The sequence below is a fragment of the Rhinopithecus bieti genome, unplaced genomic scaffold (genome assembly GCF_001698545.2).
Source record: "Rhinopithecus bieti isolate Rb0 unplaced genomic scaffold, ASM169854v2 scaffold_30846, whole genome shotgun sequence".
Taxonomy (NCBI): domain Eukaryota; kingdom Metazoa; phylum Chordata; class Mammalia; order Primates; family Cercopithecidae; genus Rhinopithecus; species Rhinopithecus bieti.
This window is the reverse complement of record NW_016814438.1, coordinates 3076974-3094934: the sequence shown is the minus strand read 5'-3', so window position 1 is coordinate 3094934 and position 17961 is coordinate 3076974. Positions and strand designations below refer to the sequence as shown.

Here is a 17961-nt window from a genome sequence, read left to right as displayed (position 1 = left end):
GTCGTAATATTGGAAGATTAGATGATAAATTTGTTTTGGTACATGCTAAGTTTGAAGTATCTTTGAGGTATGCACAGGGAAATGTCAGGTAGGCAGTTAAATAAAAGGTCTAGTGCAGTGGCTCTAAAATCAGGGATAATTTTTTTCCTCCAGGGGACATTTGCCAATGTCTGGAGATATTCTTGGTTGTCACAATGTAGTGAGAGGTGCTACTGGTATCTGGAAAGTAGAGGCCAAGGATGTTCCCAAATATGCTGCAATGTACAGGACAACCACACCCCTCACAGCAAAGAATTATCCAACCCAAAATGTCAATAGTGCCAAAGGTGAGAAACGCTGATCTATAGATATTTGAGAGTCATTGGCCAAAAGCCTTGGGTATTGATAAGATCACAAATAGAAAGAATAAGAGTAAGAAAAAAAGTGGGATAGTACAGATTTTTGAGGAACTTTAATGCATAATGGCTGGATGACTTACCCAACATAAGAGACTAAGGAGCAGCAGAGAAGTAGGAGGAAAACTCAAAGAAAATGGAGTCACAAAAGACAAAAATTGGGTAGGGGAGTGATGAAAAGTGTTGGATGCTACCAAGAAGACAAAGGAAATGGGGACTGATGAGTGTCCATTGCATTTAGGAATGTGAAGGTCATTGGTAGCCTTTGCAAGAGCAGTTTTGGTAGCATGATGTTGAGAAAAGGCATACTGCAGTGGGTTGAGGAATGAATGGGAGATGGACAAATGGAAGCAGTTAGTGTAGGCAATACTTTTAGGAAGTTTGGCAATGGAAGGGAAGAGAGTGAAAGAACAGTTCTGGCAAGAAATATGGAGGCCAAGAACAGTTTGGGGTTCAGTGGTGTTCTTGTAGTTGTTTTATTTTGTTTTAATTTTTTTATTATGGAAAATTTCTAATATAAAGTAAGCAGAATATTACAATGGGCTTCAATGTACCCTAGATTCTATGGACTCTGGATTCTGTTTTATTTCTCAGATGACTAATGTTTGTTCTAGGGGGGAGTTGATTTGGCTGGACTCAAATTCCCAACTCTGTCTCTCCTAATCAGCAATAACTGAAATCTCTGCTTGGTTCTTTCAGATTCCAGCTGTACTTATTTTTTGCCAGTCCCCCTGTGTGTACATAGTTTAGTGGTCAGCCAATCATTTGGGTAGATTTGGGAGTTTATCTTTTCTGTGGCTTGTCCCCTTCCAGAATCCACCCCCTCTTCATTTCCTGGCTTCTCTTCTAGCCCCAGCTCTATTATCTGATACCTCAAGCTATTAAGACTTTGGCCTCTGTTGCCCCAAGTTGCCTGCAGATTGGACTGCCTTCAGGCAAAAAGCTGCAAACTTGCAAATCCCAAAAGGTATAATTCCTGCTTTCAAAGCTTGATTCCCCTCCAGTATCTGTCTGATCTTGGCTAACCCTCATTGCCTTCACGTGCGTGTACGCGTGTGTGTGTGTGTGTGATGATGGAGTAGCTCAAGACTGTCACTCACCCCTCTTCCTAACCCCAGCTCCATCCCCCACTGCAAGAACCTCATGCACATGTGTCTGAACATCCCAACTCACATGTCCAAGTTTCAGACATGGACTCAGCCCTAGGGATCCAGCCACTGCAGTGTTGTCTGTACTTGGGAGGAAGGACCTGGAGAAGAGGCTGTCCCTCTTCCAGTCCCTGGAATCAGCCTTGGGGCCATTCGGTCAGGGAATTCTGGTATCCTGGGTATTGGTCTAGAGGAAGGAAAGAAGGGCACAGACTCTGGGGAGCACAGGCTCCAGGCGGGCACACCCCTTGGCCCCATGGACTCCTTGCCCTGTGGAGAGAAGCAGTTGGAAGAAAGCCTGAGGATGACCCTCTAAACTGCTGGGGCTCTGGGCAGGAGACTACCTAGTACTATGGACTTTGCTCAGTTCCTAGTCTGACTGCCTGGTTTCTCTGTGTACATGTTTTGTTTCTTTTAGTGGACTGTTCATCACCATTCATGACAAGGGCCATCTTGCAACAATGCTGAACTCTTGGCCAGAAGACAATATTAAGGTATGATCCCGTTTTCATTGCTATTTAATCATTGTTGGGTGAATCCTTTCAGCCTGAACCAGAGTCATTTCCAGCTATAAAATGAGCCATTATGACACTGAAGGCAGCATACTACCACCCATTCCTAAGCCACAGACCTGTTATAGCCAAGTACAAACACACCACAGAGCAGAGGTTTGCATGAAGCAGGCATCCATGTGACATTGCCCTTCATTATTGTGATTATTAGTCTGAAGATATGTTCAGCATGTGTTGAGTCCCTGCTAAATATATGGTGTCAGTTTCCATAGTAGACACAGAGAGAAATCAGGCATAGACCCTCTTCTCAAGTAGCTGACATGTTATGCGGAAAATAAGCCAAAGGCACAAAAGGCTAACAAGGTGGTACTTGTCCAGAGATAAATAAAGTACACAAAAAGAACTGAGGGTGTTCTTCTAGAGGCAATGATGATTTTTAGCCTGAGGAGATTCTGGGATGACTTCATGGGGGAAGTGACAGTGGAGCTAAGCCTTGAATTTAGGGGTAGGCTGTGGACAGTTAGGTAGTGGAGAGACTAGGCTGTGGAGTGAGGACATTCTGCACCAAGAGTAAAAGCCTATGATGGACAGTATCTTCACACTTGGGTCTGTGTACCCCGGGTGTACACAGCAGTGTGGGGGTGGGGATGTGGGACATAAATGTAGAGTGACAAAATAAACCTGCCACTTCTTCCAGGAGCATCCATTTTACTCAAAAATGTAAGAAGAAACCATTTCTATATACCAAACAACATACATTATAGAATGCAAAAGTTGCCTTAATTTTTTTTTTTTTTTTTTTTTTTGAGACAGAGTATCACTCTGTTGTCCAGGCTGGAGTGTAGTCATGGATTATTGCAACCTCAATCTCCTGGGCTCAGGTGATCCTCCCACCTCAGCCTCCCCCATAGTTGGGACTACAGGCGTGGGCCACTATGCCTGGGTAATTTTGTGTGTGTGTGTGTGTGTGTGTGTGTGTGTGTGTGTGTGTGTGTGTTGCAGAGATGGGGTTTTACCATGTTGCCTTGGCTGGTCTTGAACTTCTGGGCTCAAATGATCTGTCCATCGAGGCCTCCCAAAGTCCTGGGATTACAGGCATGAGCCACCATGCCTAGTGATGTTAATTTTTATATATAAAACATGCAAATTTGTAGAAATGTATTAGCCTCTGGCTAAATCCCCAGATCTCCTCCTGCTATAGAGATATCTATGGAGGAGTTTGAGGGGTTCTGGTATCTAAGATCATTGTTGCTTCTGAAACAATATGGGTGAGGCAAAAAAAAATGCAGAACATCCACTGGCTGGTGGGTGAGGGCATTTTTGGCACCTGAGCTGGGGAGGTGTTGGTGCTGACCAAGTATAGTACAAGGAACTCTCAGGGCCAATGAGTGCTCACATCACCCTACCTTGCCTGGGAGGCTGTGGTACTCTACTCTGGAAGAGCTCCCTGGAGATTCAGACACAGAGAAGGTATACGGGCCCATACTTGAGGAGCTCGAAGTCTAGTTAGAAAGCCTCATCCAGAAACAATGACCGTACACTGTGTCTCTGCTGCCAACGAGAGAACCATGCACCTCTCTCTCTTTTTCCCTGCCCATTCCCTGAGCCCCTCCACCCTTCTCCACTGGACACCAAAGACAGTTTCTTTCTATCTACCTCTCTTTGTGTCCCACCCACTCCTGGCTCTCTCCAGGGAATGATATTATTTAAAAACAGACCAGGTTGGGGACAGAACCTTGGCCCTCAGGAGCCAGGCTCGAGCCACAGCCAAGGCCCTGGGACTTTAGTCCTCGCTCGTTTTTTGCATCTGTGTCTGGGTATCATTTTGCCTTGTGCTTCTCCCTCCTGCTTATCTGCTTCAACTTCAGTTATATGTCCTACAGGCCCTGCAGGTTTTGGTCCCAGGCCCAGAGAAGCAAGTTTCCAGAGCATGTCTAGCATGAATCTATAATAAAACCTTGAGGACATTAAGGGAAGCCAGCTTACTGGATGGACTAATCTTAGTGGATATGCTGCTGGGGTCCTGTAAAGTTACCTCTTTCACTCACTTTCCTGGACAGTTCAACCATGGGGAAACCTTGGACATAGGAGGCACTCAGTAGATGCCTACAGAGTTGAATGAATTCAGTTGATAGACATACTGAGCATCTTCCATGTCACAGATACTGTGCCGGGAGGTTCTCCACTAATATATTTGGTGCTTTTGTGCAAATTATGAGGAACTAGAAAGAATGATGAAAAGGTACCTCTGTTTAACAAAAAGGCACCCTTTCCTCCAAGCAGACACAGGGACTTGGTGAGGGGATCATGGACTGGATTTCAGGTTTCAATTGTTCCTCTTATAACAGGGCACAACTCTATCAAGGGCCGTGCTGTGAGGGATGCAAAATGAGAAAAACATGGACCCTGCCCTCAAATTGCCTCGTATTGTGGTTAAGAAACCAAGATGTAAATTCAAAATAGAACCTTAGAAGCTAAATAGTTATTGACTTAATAACATATTTTGAGAACCTTCTAAATACTGAATGCTAATTGCCAAAGAGATGGTGACCACAACTGTTGTGATTTTAGAGGAAAAGAAACAGGGCTTTGGGCACCCTGGAAGAGGTAGGACTCCAGCAGTCCCCAAATAAGAGAGATATCCAGAGCCTCTAAGGAGAATGTTAAGTTGCCTGAGCAGATCTGGGCCCGTAATACTGAATTCAGTTGCATTCAACCATCTTTTAGAAAACATCTACTCTGGAAGAGCTCCCTGGAGGTTCAGATACAGAGAATGTATACGGGCCCATACTCAAGGAGCTCAAAGTCTAGTTAGAAAGACTGATCCAGAAACAGTGACAGTACACTACATCTGTGCTGCCAAACAGAGGACCCCAGAGGACAAGGAGCAGACAGGTGACTGACTGCCCACCCACCCTGTGGTTCCGCAGAGTACACAGGTGAGTGCCTGGGACCACCTCCATCCTTTACTCCTGTCTCACTTTGAAGAAACCTAGAGATCAGTCCCAGTGACTGTGTAGAGGAATCAGACCAGACTTTGCAATAAGACAGCCCCGGATTCTGGCCTTGAAGCTTCACTTACCTGCTGCGTGTGCCGATATTCTCTCTGAGCTTTGCTTTCCTATTGTGAGGATTAACTATGATAAAGTCTATACACATCGAAGGGCACTTGAACGGATACTGTCATCACTGGAGGTGGTGGAGGCAGCTGTAGCCCATACAGCAGTGCAGGCGGGGCCTGAGGGGGCTCCCTTACCTGGGAATCACAGGCCACAAATGAGCAATCAAACGATTTGACCCCTAGACATATTTGATTTGGCTGTTAGTGGTTTTCTAACATTTTGAATTTGTAGGCAACATTTTTCAATCAGGAGATTTCATGAGAAATATATATCCAAGGACTTGGATTTCTGGCTTCTCTGGAAAAGCCAGGAGCTCTGAATATTGGGCCTGTAGTTTGGCATGTAAGTAGGTCCACTGGAGCTGATTGGACTGCCTGTGGCTTACCCCGGACCCTTCCTTGCCCTACTCACTGGCCTTTATCTGGAGGTTCCTCTCCCCCCACCCCCAGGGTGCCCTTTCAAAGGTTTAGAATTTCCAAGCCACAGCCTTTCTTGTTTTCTGATGTGTATTTTCCAGTTATTTTAGAAAGTGGAGAGGAAGGTCTCCCTACCTAGGTAGGGAATCTCTGCTCATTATTCTTTCATAGCACTTGGGAACTGATGCAGAACCTCTCCTTCACTACTTCATTCTATTCCCACAGTCACTGGGAGAGGTTGGACTAAGGACATCTGAAACCCCCAATGTGGGTCCTGAAGAATATGTAGGAGTGAGACTGGGCGGGCGTGGTTCACACCTGTAATCCCAGCACTTTGGGAGGCCGAGGCGGGCGGATCACTTGAGGTCAGGTGTTTGAGACCAGCCTGGCCAACATGGTGAAACCTCATCTCTACTAAAAACACAAAAATGAGCTGGGGTGGCAGGCACCTGTAGTCCCAACTGCTCAGGAGGCTGAGGCAGGAGAATCACTTGAACCCGGAAGGCGGAGGTTGCAGTGAGCCTTGTGCCACTGTACGACATCCTGGGCAACAAGCAAGACTCTGTCTAAAAAACAAACAAACAAACAAAGGGCCGGGCATGGTGGCTCATGCCTGTAATCCCAGCACTTCGGGAGGCTGAGGTGGGCAGATCACCTGAGGTCAGCAGTTCAAGACCAGCCTGGTCAACATGGTGAAACCCTGTCTCTTCTAAAAATACAAATAGTTGGGCGTGGTGGCACGCACCTGTAGTCCCAGCTTCTCGGGAGGCTGAGGCAGGAGAATCACTTGAGCCTGGGAGGCAGAGGTTGCAGTGAGCTGAGATCGGGCCACTGCATTTCAGTCTGCGTGAGAAAGTGAGATCCTGTCTCAAAAAAAAAAAAAAAAAAAAAAAAAAAAGGCTGTATAGGATTGTGTCTTTTGTCAGATGAGCAAGCTGAGGTTAAGTGACTTGTCTGAGGTTACCCACAATTAAGTGTTGGTGCCCAGCCCAGAGCTGTGGTCCTAAATCACTTCTCCAGCAGCTGCTAAGTGGGGGAGACAGAGTTTTTCAAGGTATACGTATCTTTAGAACTGTTGCTAGCTGCTTGCCTAGAGAAGAGGAGTGGTTTAGAGGAGCTTCTGAATCGACTCAGAAAGTAAAAAATGACTTTCTGTGGTTTCCCAGCAAGAAAGTGGAGTTGAAAACTGCAGTGTAAGAAAAGTAGTCTGCGAGGGAAATGGGGCCAAAGCCCAGGGCTGGGGAGACCACGAAGTTTTGTGGGACTTGCTTTTCAGGAAGGAGGGGGCGGGCCAGGCCAGGCTGCCTTGAGCTGTCCAGCGTAAATCACAAAGAGGAGTGAGAACTCCTTTTCTGACTCTTTCCCACAGTGGCCACTGCCTGGAGCCTATAGGAAGGTCCAGCTGAGAATAGCCTCCTCCCTAACAGTTTTCCCAAGCTCCTAAATCTCTCCCTCACCCCAGTCCCAGGAGCTTCGCGGGAGGAGGTGCTGAGAGCCAAGGGATCCTCCTTTGCTACTGGGTACATCCTCTGTAAACAGTCACTTAGATTTTTACACTTAGAGCAGATTGCTAGTGCCAAGTGCCTACCTACCATGCGTTGGCCCACTTTGTGTTAAAGCCCACTCTGTGCTTATTTTCAGAGGTTAGAATTCCTGAAAAACAGTGTCAGAGACATACTAGGGAGTGCTCTTGTGTCGGTCAACACTTGTGGGAAGGAAGGAAATAGGATAGAGCAGAAGGAGAGGTTGGGCTGCAGTAAGATCTCAAGCAAGGTTCCGCTGAGCCACTGAGGAGGCTCTGGAGCTGGGATGGCCCTTCAAAGGCATCCAGAAGTGAGGCAGCGGAGTGGACCTTTAGATTCCTGTATTGGGCTGCCCTTGGAAGGAGGTGTGGCTTTGGGCAAGGTGACTCTTTTCAGTAGAGAAAATTCCCCTAAGTGGACTGATATCCAAGGATACAGCTGGGAAAATAATTCTTTCATTCCTGCAGGAGCATCTGGGCAGCACATCATCGTATCCACCTCATGTGGTTTGATGCCAAGTGCTCTACATAGATTAACTCATTGGATTTTCATGGCAACCCAGTAAGAGGTAGGGACTATTGTTATCCCCATTTTCTAGACAAGGAAGTTGAGAGGTTAGGTTCTTTGCAAGGGAGGAGTGGAACCAAGATTTGAAACTAAGAAGTGTGCATTATTTTTGTTGTGGAAAGAGAGAGAGGGAGAAGCAGAAGAAGAAGAAAAGGAGGAGGGGGAGGATAAAAGGTAAGATGAGAAGGAAGGATGAAACAAAAGAGGAAGAAGAGGGTTGTATAAACAGTGCTGTATGTTTATACTATAGCTACAAATCCAAGGAAGCTCCAGAGCAAGCAAGGACATTTGATCGTCAGGTCAGTCTTGGGTCAGTCCCATTGGGTCCACCCAAACTAAAGGGTGTGGGCAATAATTCAGAAAAGGCCTTAGGTCTGAGGCAGGTGGGCAAAGGAAGAATATGGCACAGCATTCCCCAAACCTCCCCATAGTCATAGAGAGACAGAGGAGTTATGAATTATAAAACTCTTCCAAACAAGGAACATGTGATTCTGTTGTTCTAGAAAAGGTTGCTTGGCTTTAAAGCTCAAGAATGCTGCCCAGGTTTGCCCTCAGCCTTTTGATAATTTACAGAACTAGTGGCTCCCAGCATAAGGTCCATTGATGTTATGAGAAACAGGGTGCAGTGTCTTCTCTCTAAACTTGTTAATCCACAGCAGGTCTGAACTCTGTTCAGTGCCGAAGACACTTTGTTCTCTCTGTTGGATCTATCACATTGCCCGCCATGTGTGAGTGCGTATCACATTACAGACACCAAGTTAAGTGCTGATGAATCAAAGATGACACAACCCATTACTGGCCCCAGAAGAGCTTCAAGCTACTGTGAAGCACAAGGAAATGTACAACTGTAATACAAGGAAGAGAATTAGAGGTTTTGTAGTTGAGGAAAATGCTGTGGGAATTCAGAGAAGGAAGTGAAAAAATTCAGAAGGGAAGCTTCATGGAAGGAAATGCTTTTTGAACTGTTCCTTGAAACACACAACGGTGGTAAGATTTGTATCAAGGAGACAAAGAAATGGAGAAGTAAAATAGCATGTATCCAAGAAAGTACAAGCCTTGTGCAAAATTGGAAATATTTCAGTTTGGATGGAGCATGGAAAGAATAAAGGGGAAATTCAAAGGGCAGCTTGGGCCTAGCCCATGGAAGGCTTTAGGAGCCAGTCTAAGATGTTTGGGCTTTGTTTTACAGACATTGGGAACCATTAGAGATCTGGGGGCAAGAAAGTGATATATCTGGGTGTGCTTCGGAAAAAATGAAATGGAATGGGGAAAATCCAGTAGAGAGACCAGTCAGGAGAACTGGAGTCAGGAGAACACTGCAGTGGCTCAAGTGAAGATGGATGATCCGATCCGAGGCAGTAGCAATAATATGAAGATAATGGAACAGATGTTTAAAATAGGGAGCAGGCACAATCAGCAGAACTTGGTGACCAATTGGCTGTGGTTGACTAACAGAGAAGAATCAAAGAAGACTGGACGTTTTTGAACTTGGAAGATACAGGGTAACAGAGAGCAGGAGGATAGCAGAGTAAAAAGGATCAAAAGGAGTAAGAGGAAAAAGAGGATTCCTTTGGTTAGGGAATTGTGGGATTTGGGAATAGTACTGGACATTTGAGTGCCAATGTCCAGCTGACAGTTATCTATAGGTGTCATCTACTTAGAGAGGACAGTAGGAGCCATAGCAATGGATGAGGATGCCAAGGTTAAAGCTGTTAAGTTTTGCATGGCCAGACTTTCTTAAATATTGCATTTGCCAAGGTCTCCCCTTGGTTTCTTTTTCATTCATTCATTTAACAGATAATTATTGCATGTTCTTTCTGTGTTAATGTAAAACTGGAGAGATCAGAAATAATTTCAAAGTCTGAGATATAATCTTTGCCCTAAATAATAATCATTATTACAATCATAAGAGCAGCAACCATTTATTCATCATTCTTACTTTATACAAGGCACCAGGTTAAAATGAGACATATGTTATTTTATTTCATCATTACAACAACCTGAGGAGTTAAGTATTATTATTATTATACCCATTTTATGGAGAATTGAAGCTCAGAATAGTTATCTATTTATCTAAAATTACACATGGCACATCATCAAGGATCCTAGATTCAAAAACTGGTTATCAGACTCCAAAGCACCTGCCATTAACCACTAAGGCTGTTTGGTGAGATAAAATGTGCATTTTAAAACAAAGTTAATAACATCCCAGCTGCTTTCACCATCAAAGGATTAAATAACACCTTGTGCAGGTCTTGGCAGGCAGTGGGTCCTTAATACATGCTTGTAAAAGGCAGGCAAGTGGACAGGAAGGGTATGTGGTAGATATGGCAATTCAGGGGAAGGAGAAATTTCAGTAGATTATAATGAGCAGAATTTATGCTGCTGAAGAATGGGGAGAAGGACCCTCCAGGAGAAAGGAATAGACAGGTTGAGATGGAGAGGTGGTAGGCAAATTCAGAGTGTGTCTGGGAAGAATGAGAAGGCCAGCACAGCCAGAGAAGGCAATTGTGTACAGATGTGTAGCAGGAAATAAGTTTCAGAAGGTCGGTTGGATTCAGATCATTAAAGAGTTAAGTATTTTGGACTCTATTCTACGGACAGTTCAAAGTCACTAAAGGTCTTTGAGCCTGGGAATGGCATAATGAAAATGGGCTTTTAACACAATGAATCTGACATTGGTTGGCAGGAGAGAATGGAAGGAAAGAAGGTGAGAGGCAAGCAGTCTCATTGTGAAACTGTTGCAATAACTCAACTATAACCATGGTAGGATTGTGGGTGGACAGTAGATGGAGGTCAGACACTCATTCAGAGGAGCTGGGCATGCAGTAGAGTGCCCTGGGGCATGTCCAGGCTGGGAGAGTGCCACTGCAGAGCCCTGTCACCATCCTACGGTTGTGGGGATAACAGCCTGGAGTAGCAGATTTCCTCTGTTTAACTTCATGTCACTCACTGCCCCTTCAGCACAGAGAAGGATTCTGAGAGAATGGGAACCATAATAAGGAAGTTCTAATTAGGAGAGATGATAGAGAAATGCCCAGAGTTTGGACACCCAGGGGCAGCATGAGAGCATAGTCTCCAACAGGGAGAGCTACCAAGAGGAGGTCAGATGCAGGTTGCAGAGAGGGTGGCGCCAAAGCAGGGCAGGACTTTGCCAAGATCACAGGCACTTTACCCCAGCCAGTTGGGGTGGTAGAAGAAGCCCTGAACCAGGAACCTTGCCCTGTCACATTCACTAGCAAGATGATCTTGCTAAGTCACCTAATCTTTTAAGATAACTGACGTGGAAACATCCAGCCAGTGCCTGGCATGTGGCCGACACTTAACATATATATGGAGGAAATAAAGGTTTCTGTTTGCTCACCTGTGAAGCAGAGATAACAACCTCAGATCCACCTACCTGCCCAAGTTATGGGGAGGGTCACATGAGATGCAGTCTGTGAGCACTCTCCACAGAGGCAGTCGACCAATCTAAGGGAGAATATCATGATTTTCATGGATCTCTTGCACTCTCCAGAGACCCCATTCCAGAAGCAGAGAAGTGTTTTTAAAACTGTCTACACCCATTTCCACTAAAAAAGAGAGAATAGAAGTGAGAAGAAACCATAAGCCCTTTGGGTACCAGATCATAAACTCTTCCAGGGAAAGAATGGGTCTTCATCTCTTTACCCTCAGTGCCTAGCAATGTATGTTCATGGATTTAACCAAACCCTATGGTGCCCATAGCCCATCAGGACATGTGTAGCCTAGAGTGGATCCAAAGCCAGGTTCCAATGAAGAGATGAGGGACCTATAAACTTAACTGTTGTAGAGATAGAGAGAGCTGGCGCTGGTGAGCAGGTGAGAGTGGCCTACAAACAACTTCACCATTACCCTGAGGGGCTCTCCTTGACCAGACATTCAAGGCCTTTCACAGTCTGACTCCTGCCTGACTTTCCATTCTTTCCCTTTCTGCAACCTACACCTCCTCGTTCCCCAAACACACCCTACCTTCTCCCCACCCCCAGCACCTCTACCCTGGATTTTAACTTTCTTTTGTATCAAATGCCCTTCTCCCGACCCATGCCCCACAATCTCCACCTGTCCAAGGCAGGGCATGTGTGTCCCTTCACCCATGAAGGGTTACCCTCCCATCTTCTAATCTCTGCCGCCCTGTATGCTATTCTGCTGCAGTCCAGCTTCCCTCCCAGAATCATGATTCTGGGATATACACATATATACACATGATATACACATTCCATCTCTCCTTTGGCCCATTAATCCTTTAAGGACTGGGTCTGTGCATATTTGTTTTTGTAGATGTGCAAACTGAAGCTCCCCCAGAATTTGTCACAGTGTCTTATGCAAAGTAGGTGCTTCATAAATATGCATTACATGAATAAAAGAATATCCATTATAATAATACAATTATTCCTCTCATCACCATCAGCTTCATTCACATCTATTAATTCACAGTAGGTAAGCCTTGAAGGAGCACGACAGCTAGTACCTCAGCAATTCTTTGCCAAATGCAAAAGGTAAATCCCAGTGCAGCTTGGAACTCTTCCTGATTTCATGTGCAATAATGATCCTAGAAGATGTCACAAGGAGTCCTGTTCTTTGCAAATCGGATTTTTCATAATCCAGGAGTAGGTTGGAGAGCATTTAGATTAGCCTCTAAATCCTGGAGCTGTAGCAGCAGCATGAACACTTATTTTTCATTTTCTCTTTTAATTATGCCCTTCCCTCCCCACCACCCCAAGTCTCAGGCTGAGAGTGTCTGTTTAGTTTCCTTGAGGAAGAGCGAAGTGACTTGATGTGGTTTCCCTCTAGCTGTTTCTGCAGCCCCCACCTGAAGCTCAGAATGCAAGGCAGGCATCTTTCTGTCATCTCCTGTCAGTAGGGTTTCTCACCAGCCTGCCAGGAAGGACCGGCCACCTGAAGGTGAATAAATGCTCTGGCCTTATCCCAGACAAACTCTTCCACACCGGCAAAGTCGGTGGGCATCCAGTCACCAAGCCTGATGGGCCGGGGCTGCTAAAATGAGCACTCTGTCACAGGAAGTGCTGTCCCTGATTGATGGTGCCCTGCTGTTTTTCAGGCCGTGGTGGTGACTGATGGGGAACGCATCCTGGGCCTGGGAGACCTGGGCTGCTATGGCATGGGCATCCCTGTGGGCAAGCTGGCCCTGTACACAGCGTGTGGAGGAGTGAACCCACAGCAGTGCCTCCCTGTGCTACTGGATGTCGGCACCAACAATGAGGTAACACACTGCCCAGGCCGGGAGCTCTGGGGCCAGAAGGTGGCAACTGGGACAGGGTGAGGAGCATGTTTGTGGGTGGTTATATCTACACAGCAAGGGGCCACTTCTTTCTTGGCATCCCCTAGACCAGGGTACTCCTCCTACACAGTTGTGGAGTAGAGGACCTTCTTCCCTGGTTGCCCACCCCTAGCTCCATTCTGTTCCCTCTCCCACTCCTGGGTCCCCTTGATCCTACCTCTATGAGGCCCTCTATACCCACAATGACCCCTGCTTGGGCTTCCTTGCTCTTTGACCCCCATTACCCCATGCAGTTTCCATTTCCCTTGAGGTGGGAGTGACCCCTGGGCTGTGTTTTTTGCATTCTCAAGGCAGTCTGCCCCAATGGAAGGATTAGAATTCAAAGTACCAGGTGCCAAAATGTCTGACTCAGACAGGTGAGATCCTACAGCTGCACGATTCCTAGCAGTTTGTGGTTTAAGGAGTTCAGGCCCCAGCCAAGGGTTTCCTTGCTCTGGGAACCACCATGGGCATGTCTGTGATTCACAGCTCTGTCTTTGTGTCAGAAAACATGAAAAAATATCCAAGGATTCCCTCTTAATGATATTTATCTTTGAGATCAGTGCATGTTCATCTTTTCAAAATTGAGGCCGGGCACAGTCACTCATGCCTGTTTTCCCAGCACTTTGGGAGGCCAATCAGGGCGGGATCACCTGAGGCCGGGAGTTTGAGACCAGCCTGACCAACATGGTGAAATCCCATCTCTACTAAAAATACAAAAATTAGCTGGGTGTGGTGGCACACACCTGTAATCCCAGCTACTGGGGAGGCTGAGACAGGAGAATCCCAGGAGAACCTGGGAGGCAGAGCTTGCAGTGAGCTGAGATCACACCACTGCACTCCAGCCTGGGTGACAGAGCAAGACTCTATCATAAATAAATAAATAAATAAATAAATAAATAGAGACAATTCAGTGAAGTGTTAAAAATAAGGTATCAGCCACACAACAAGTGCTAATCATTGTTTGCATATTGGCATATTTTCTCCCAGCCTTTTTTTTTCCATGAACTTATAAAACAAAAGTTGTGTTCTTATTATATATACAGTATTTTATATTTCTTTTTCAAATTTAATTATCTATCATGAGTTTTCTTTCACCAGTGCCAGCTCGCTCTATCTCTACAACAGTTAAGTTTATAGGTCCCTCATCTCTTCATTGGAACCTGGCTTTGGATCCACTCTAGGCTACACATGTCCTGATGAGCTATGGGCACCATAGGGTTTGGTTAAATCCATGAACATACATTGCTAGGCACTGAGGGGAAAGAGAGAAAGAGAGAAAGAGAGAAAGAAAGAAAGAAAGAAAGAAAGAAAAGAAAGAAAAGAAAGAAAAGAAAGAAAAGAAAAGAAAGAAAAGAAAGAAAAGAAAGAAAAGAAAGAAAAGAAAGAAAAGAAAAGAAAGAAAAGAAAGAAGGAGGGAAGGAGGGAAGGAGGGAAGGAGGGAAGGAAAGGAAGGAAGGAAGGAAGGAAGATTTTAATAAAATTAAAAATTTTGTTGCTAAAATTTTTATTGCTAAAATTAACCATTAAGTTAATTAAGTCCTTAGACTTAATTAACCATTCTTCCGTAGTGTCAGTTTAATAGCTACCTGGAGTATATAATTTGTATAAGAAAACCCCCACAGTTGGGCACTTCGGTTGTTTCTAGTCTTTTTAAAACATAAATTGTGCTCTGAAACCCATTTTGCAGATGAGTCTTTGTTACTATCTCTGAGTATTTCCTTAGGATAAATTTCTAGAAATGTAAGTATTGAAGAAAAAGGAATGGTCATTTCTTAAATTCTTGATTCACATTGTCAAACAGTTATTCTTATTTGCATTCTGCAGTGATCTCTCTTAAGAAAATTTCCCAAGACTCTTTACATGGCCTTCCTCTTGCCTAAACACAGTGAATCCCCATTTCTTTTTTTTCTTTTTTTTTTTTTTGAGATGGACTCTCCCTCTGTTGCCCAGGCTAGAATGCAGTGGTGTGATCTTGGCTCGCTGTAACCTCTGCTTTCCTGGTTCAAGCAATTCTCCTGTCTCAGTAGCAGGGATTACAGGCATGCGCCACCACGCTCAGCTAATTTTTTTATTTTTAGTAGAGATGGGGTTTCACCATGTTGGTCAGGCTGGTCTCAAACTCCTGACCTCAAGTGATCCGCTGGCCTCGGCCTTCCAAAATGCTGGGATTGCAGATGTGAGCCACCACGCCCAGCCCAGGCATCCCCATTTCAAACAAAAGCAAGCACTTTAGATCCTAGTAAGGAATGATGCTTATTCAGGCTTCATCTGCAGATACGATCAAATGATGGAATGGTGGGCAGACCTTGCTTAACAGCTGGGAAATCCTGGGGGTGGGAATGAGATGAGGGAGGGCAAGAAAGTGGGAAAACTATTGGTTTGGGACCTTGGTTCCCAGTACCATGACGAACCAGGGACTTTGGTTCCAGTGCCATGACGAGCCAGATAAGTCACTGCACCTCCTTAGACTTAATTCCCTTTCAGTTTATTGAGAGACTAGACCAGAAAGTTACTAAGTATCCTTCAACCTCTAAAACTGCCTGGTCTCCATGTGTCTCCTCACCAGCTCAGGAGACAGGAGGCTGGATCAGGATACATGCTTTACAGCTGCTCATCAAAACCAGTCTTCAAGTTTTGCTCTGCACAGTAATGCCCTACCCCCAGCCAGATATCTGAGTTTTGCTGAAATTGTCTTTTGGCCTCACAGAATGCTTCTTTGCAGACATGGATGAGCACAGCAAACTTTGTTTTATTCTTCCTCTCCAATACCTCCTGCTGTGTTCCAACTGGATTTAATTGAGACCTTCATTCCTTCTAAAAGCTGGCTTTGGGCAAGAATTAGAACAGATTGAGTTTGATTCTGAGGCCACTGCATCCACTGGAAGGGTGCTGGCTGTGCTGGTGCATTGGGATCCTTTGTCATTGAAGGTCCAGCACTCAGCAATGATATGCTGAAGTTTAGAGCTGGCTCTAACTTGTAACAAACCCACCAGAAAAAATGACAGGAAGGTAGCAGTAATTGTGGCTCAGGCCCTTTTTATGGACCACTCAGTTTAAGCCTTGCAATAACCCTGTGAGTGGAGCATCTGTCATTACCCTGTTTTTTACAGCATAGGAAACTGAGGCCCAGAGAGTTTTATTTGCCCAAGAAGATCTGCTAGAAGAGGCAGGGCTAGGAGCCAAATCCAAGTTTGTGCTCCTCTCCCCATGTTACATCTGTGCCTAGTTTCTGTTGCTTTATAAGTAAAGATTTTTTTCTTGATTTTCAGAAATTTTATTGCTAAAATAAATTTAGAACATTATTCAAAATTTTAAAGAAAAAGGAAATGGTATTTCTCCCACAATGCTGCATTTGTGTTTCTTCCCAATATTTTTCTATGCCTATACATAAAGGTAGTTATTACCTAGGTGTAATCATAATGTAATTTTGTTCTAATTTCTTCAATTAAGATTCTTTTGTGAACACTTTGCCTTAGTTAATAAAAGTTTATTGAGTGTTTAGTGGGTGTCAGGCACCCTGCTGAGCCAATGGGTCAGCCTGAATAGAATATTCTAGTTGTCAGTGTTTCAACACTGTCACCTAATTGGTCACTTTAATGAGTCATGTGTCACATCTACTCAAAGCGTCTACTTCTTCTGGTGCTTTAGGCCTCTAGAATCACCTCTTCCTCCTGGATGTAGAGGGGAGAGAACCTCCCCTGGGTCTGCATCTTATGTCAGGGAGGGACCAGAGTACCCCCATCTGGGAGGAAAGAACATGCCCTGATCTGCCCCCTGTATGTGCCCCGGGGGTGAGAGGAAGCCGTTCTTCCCCAGTATGTTATTCTCCCCATTTTCAGATAAGGAAACTGAGACGGAAACATGTCAACTACTTACCTCAGGTCCCACAGCTCTAAGTGTCAGAGCTGGGATTGGAACCCAGCTCTCTGGCTCCACAGCTCTCTGGCTCCACAGCTGCCTTGCCCAACATGGTGCACTGCTCCAAGGGGTCTGGTGTTTGCATTATAGACTGGGAAATGGGGGCCGAGAATGGGTGTTTCACACAGACAGGATCCCATGGACATTCAGAATCAAGTCAGAGGATAGCAATACTGTTTACACCATCCCCTCCAGGGAATGGTGTGCCCCCTCCAGACCCATTTGAGGAAACTCAGGACACAAAATTTTCAAAGTTATAAAGTGACCAACATTAGCAAGATGGTGATTTTTCTCTTTTCAAATGGATTTGCTATGTGATCTCCCAACTACAGTTCCTTTTTCTTTTTTTTTTTTTCCCCAATGAATCCGTTTGCAAGACATTCCCCCCAGAAGTCCCAGGGCACACCTTTTGCTCAGAGCAAGCCTGAGATGTAACAGAGGGAAACTTGGCCTTTTACCATTTTAATCTCACATGTCCATGCAGGGAGGATGCTGTCATGGGGGTTTTTAGTGTCAGAATAACTTGACCATCTGTGTGTATGTCTCCATAAAAACTCCTGAGGCAACAGGAGCTTTAATCACAGTCAAAGACAACACCCCGCCAGGTTTCCTGTTGAAGGAAAACATCTGCTGTCCACAGCCCTGAAACTCTGCGTCACTTTTACCTGCCGACAACAAGGAGATTTGGAAAAATAAATATGTGGAGACGTGATCCCATGAAGAAAGGACATCCCATGATTAAGTTCCAAGGGGGTAGGGGAAGGGAGTGCCTGCTCAGCCTTCCATCGTGGCTGCATGTGAATTGGATTTATTTTGTTTCATCCATATGCAGCCAGTCACAGACTATTCAGGTTAGAAGGCACCTGAGTACCATCTTGTTCAACCCCCTTGTTTTACAGGGTAAAAGAGACTCCGAGCAGAAAGGGCTTCCCCAAGGTTTGACTCCAAACCCAGCGCTCATGCCACCCTGTGCTAAGGCAGGGTGGGGAATCCTGGGGATGGGGCTTGGCTTTAAAATGACCCTGCTGAGCCTTGGAGGTCTTCTCCTGGCAGAAGTC

The 17961-nt window shown here is 45.2% G+C and overlaps 1 protein-coding gene across 3 annotated transcripts in view; it reads left to right on the top strand.

Annotated features, from left to right (window-relative positions):
* The window catches only part of ME3 (malic enzyme 3), a 220629-nt gene that overhangs the window by 145710 nt on the left and 56958 nt on the right, over positions 1-17961 (top strand). For all 3 annotated transcript variants that reach the window (XM_017850859.1, XM_017850857.1, XM_017850858.1), the window contains exons 5-6: positions 1962-2037; positions 12764-12925. In XM_017850859.1, coding sequence (XP_017706348.1) covers positions 1962-2037; positions 12764-12925 — 238 coding nt within the window. The remainder of the gene's footprint in view (positions 1-1961; positions 2038-12763; positions 12926-17961) is intronic.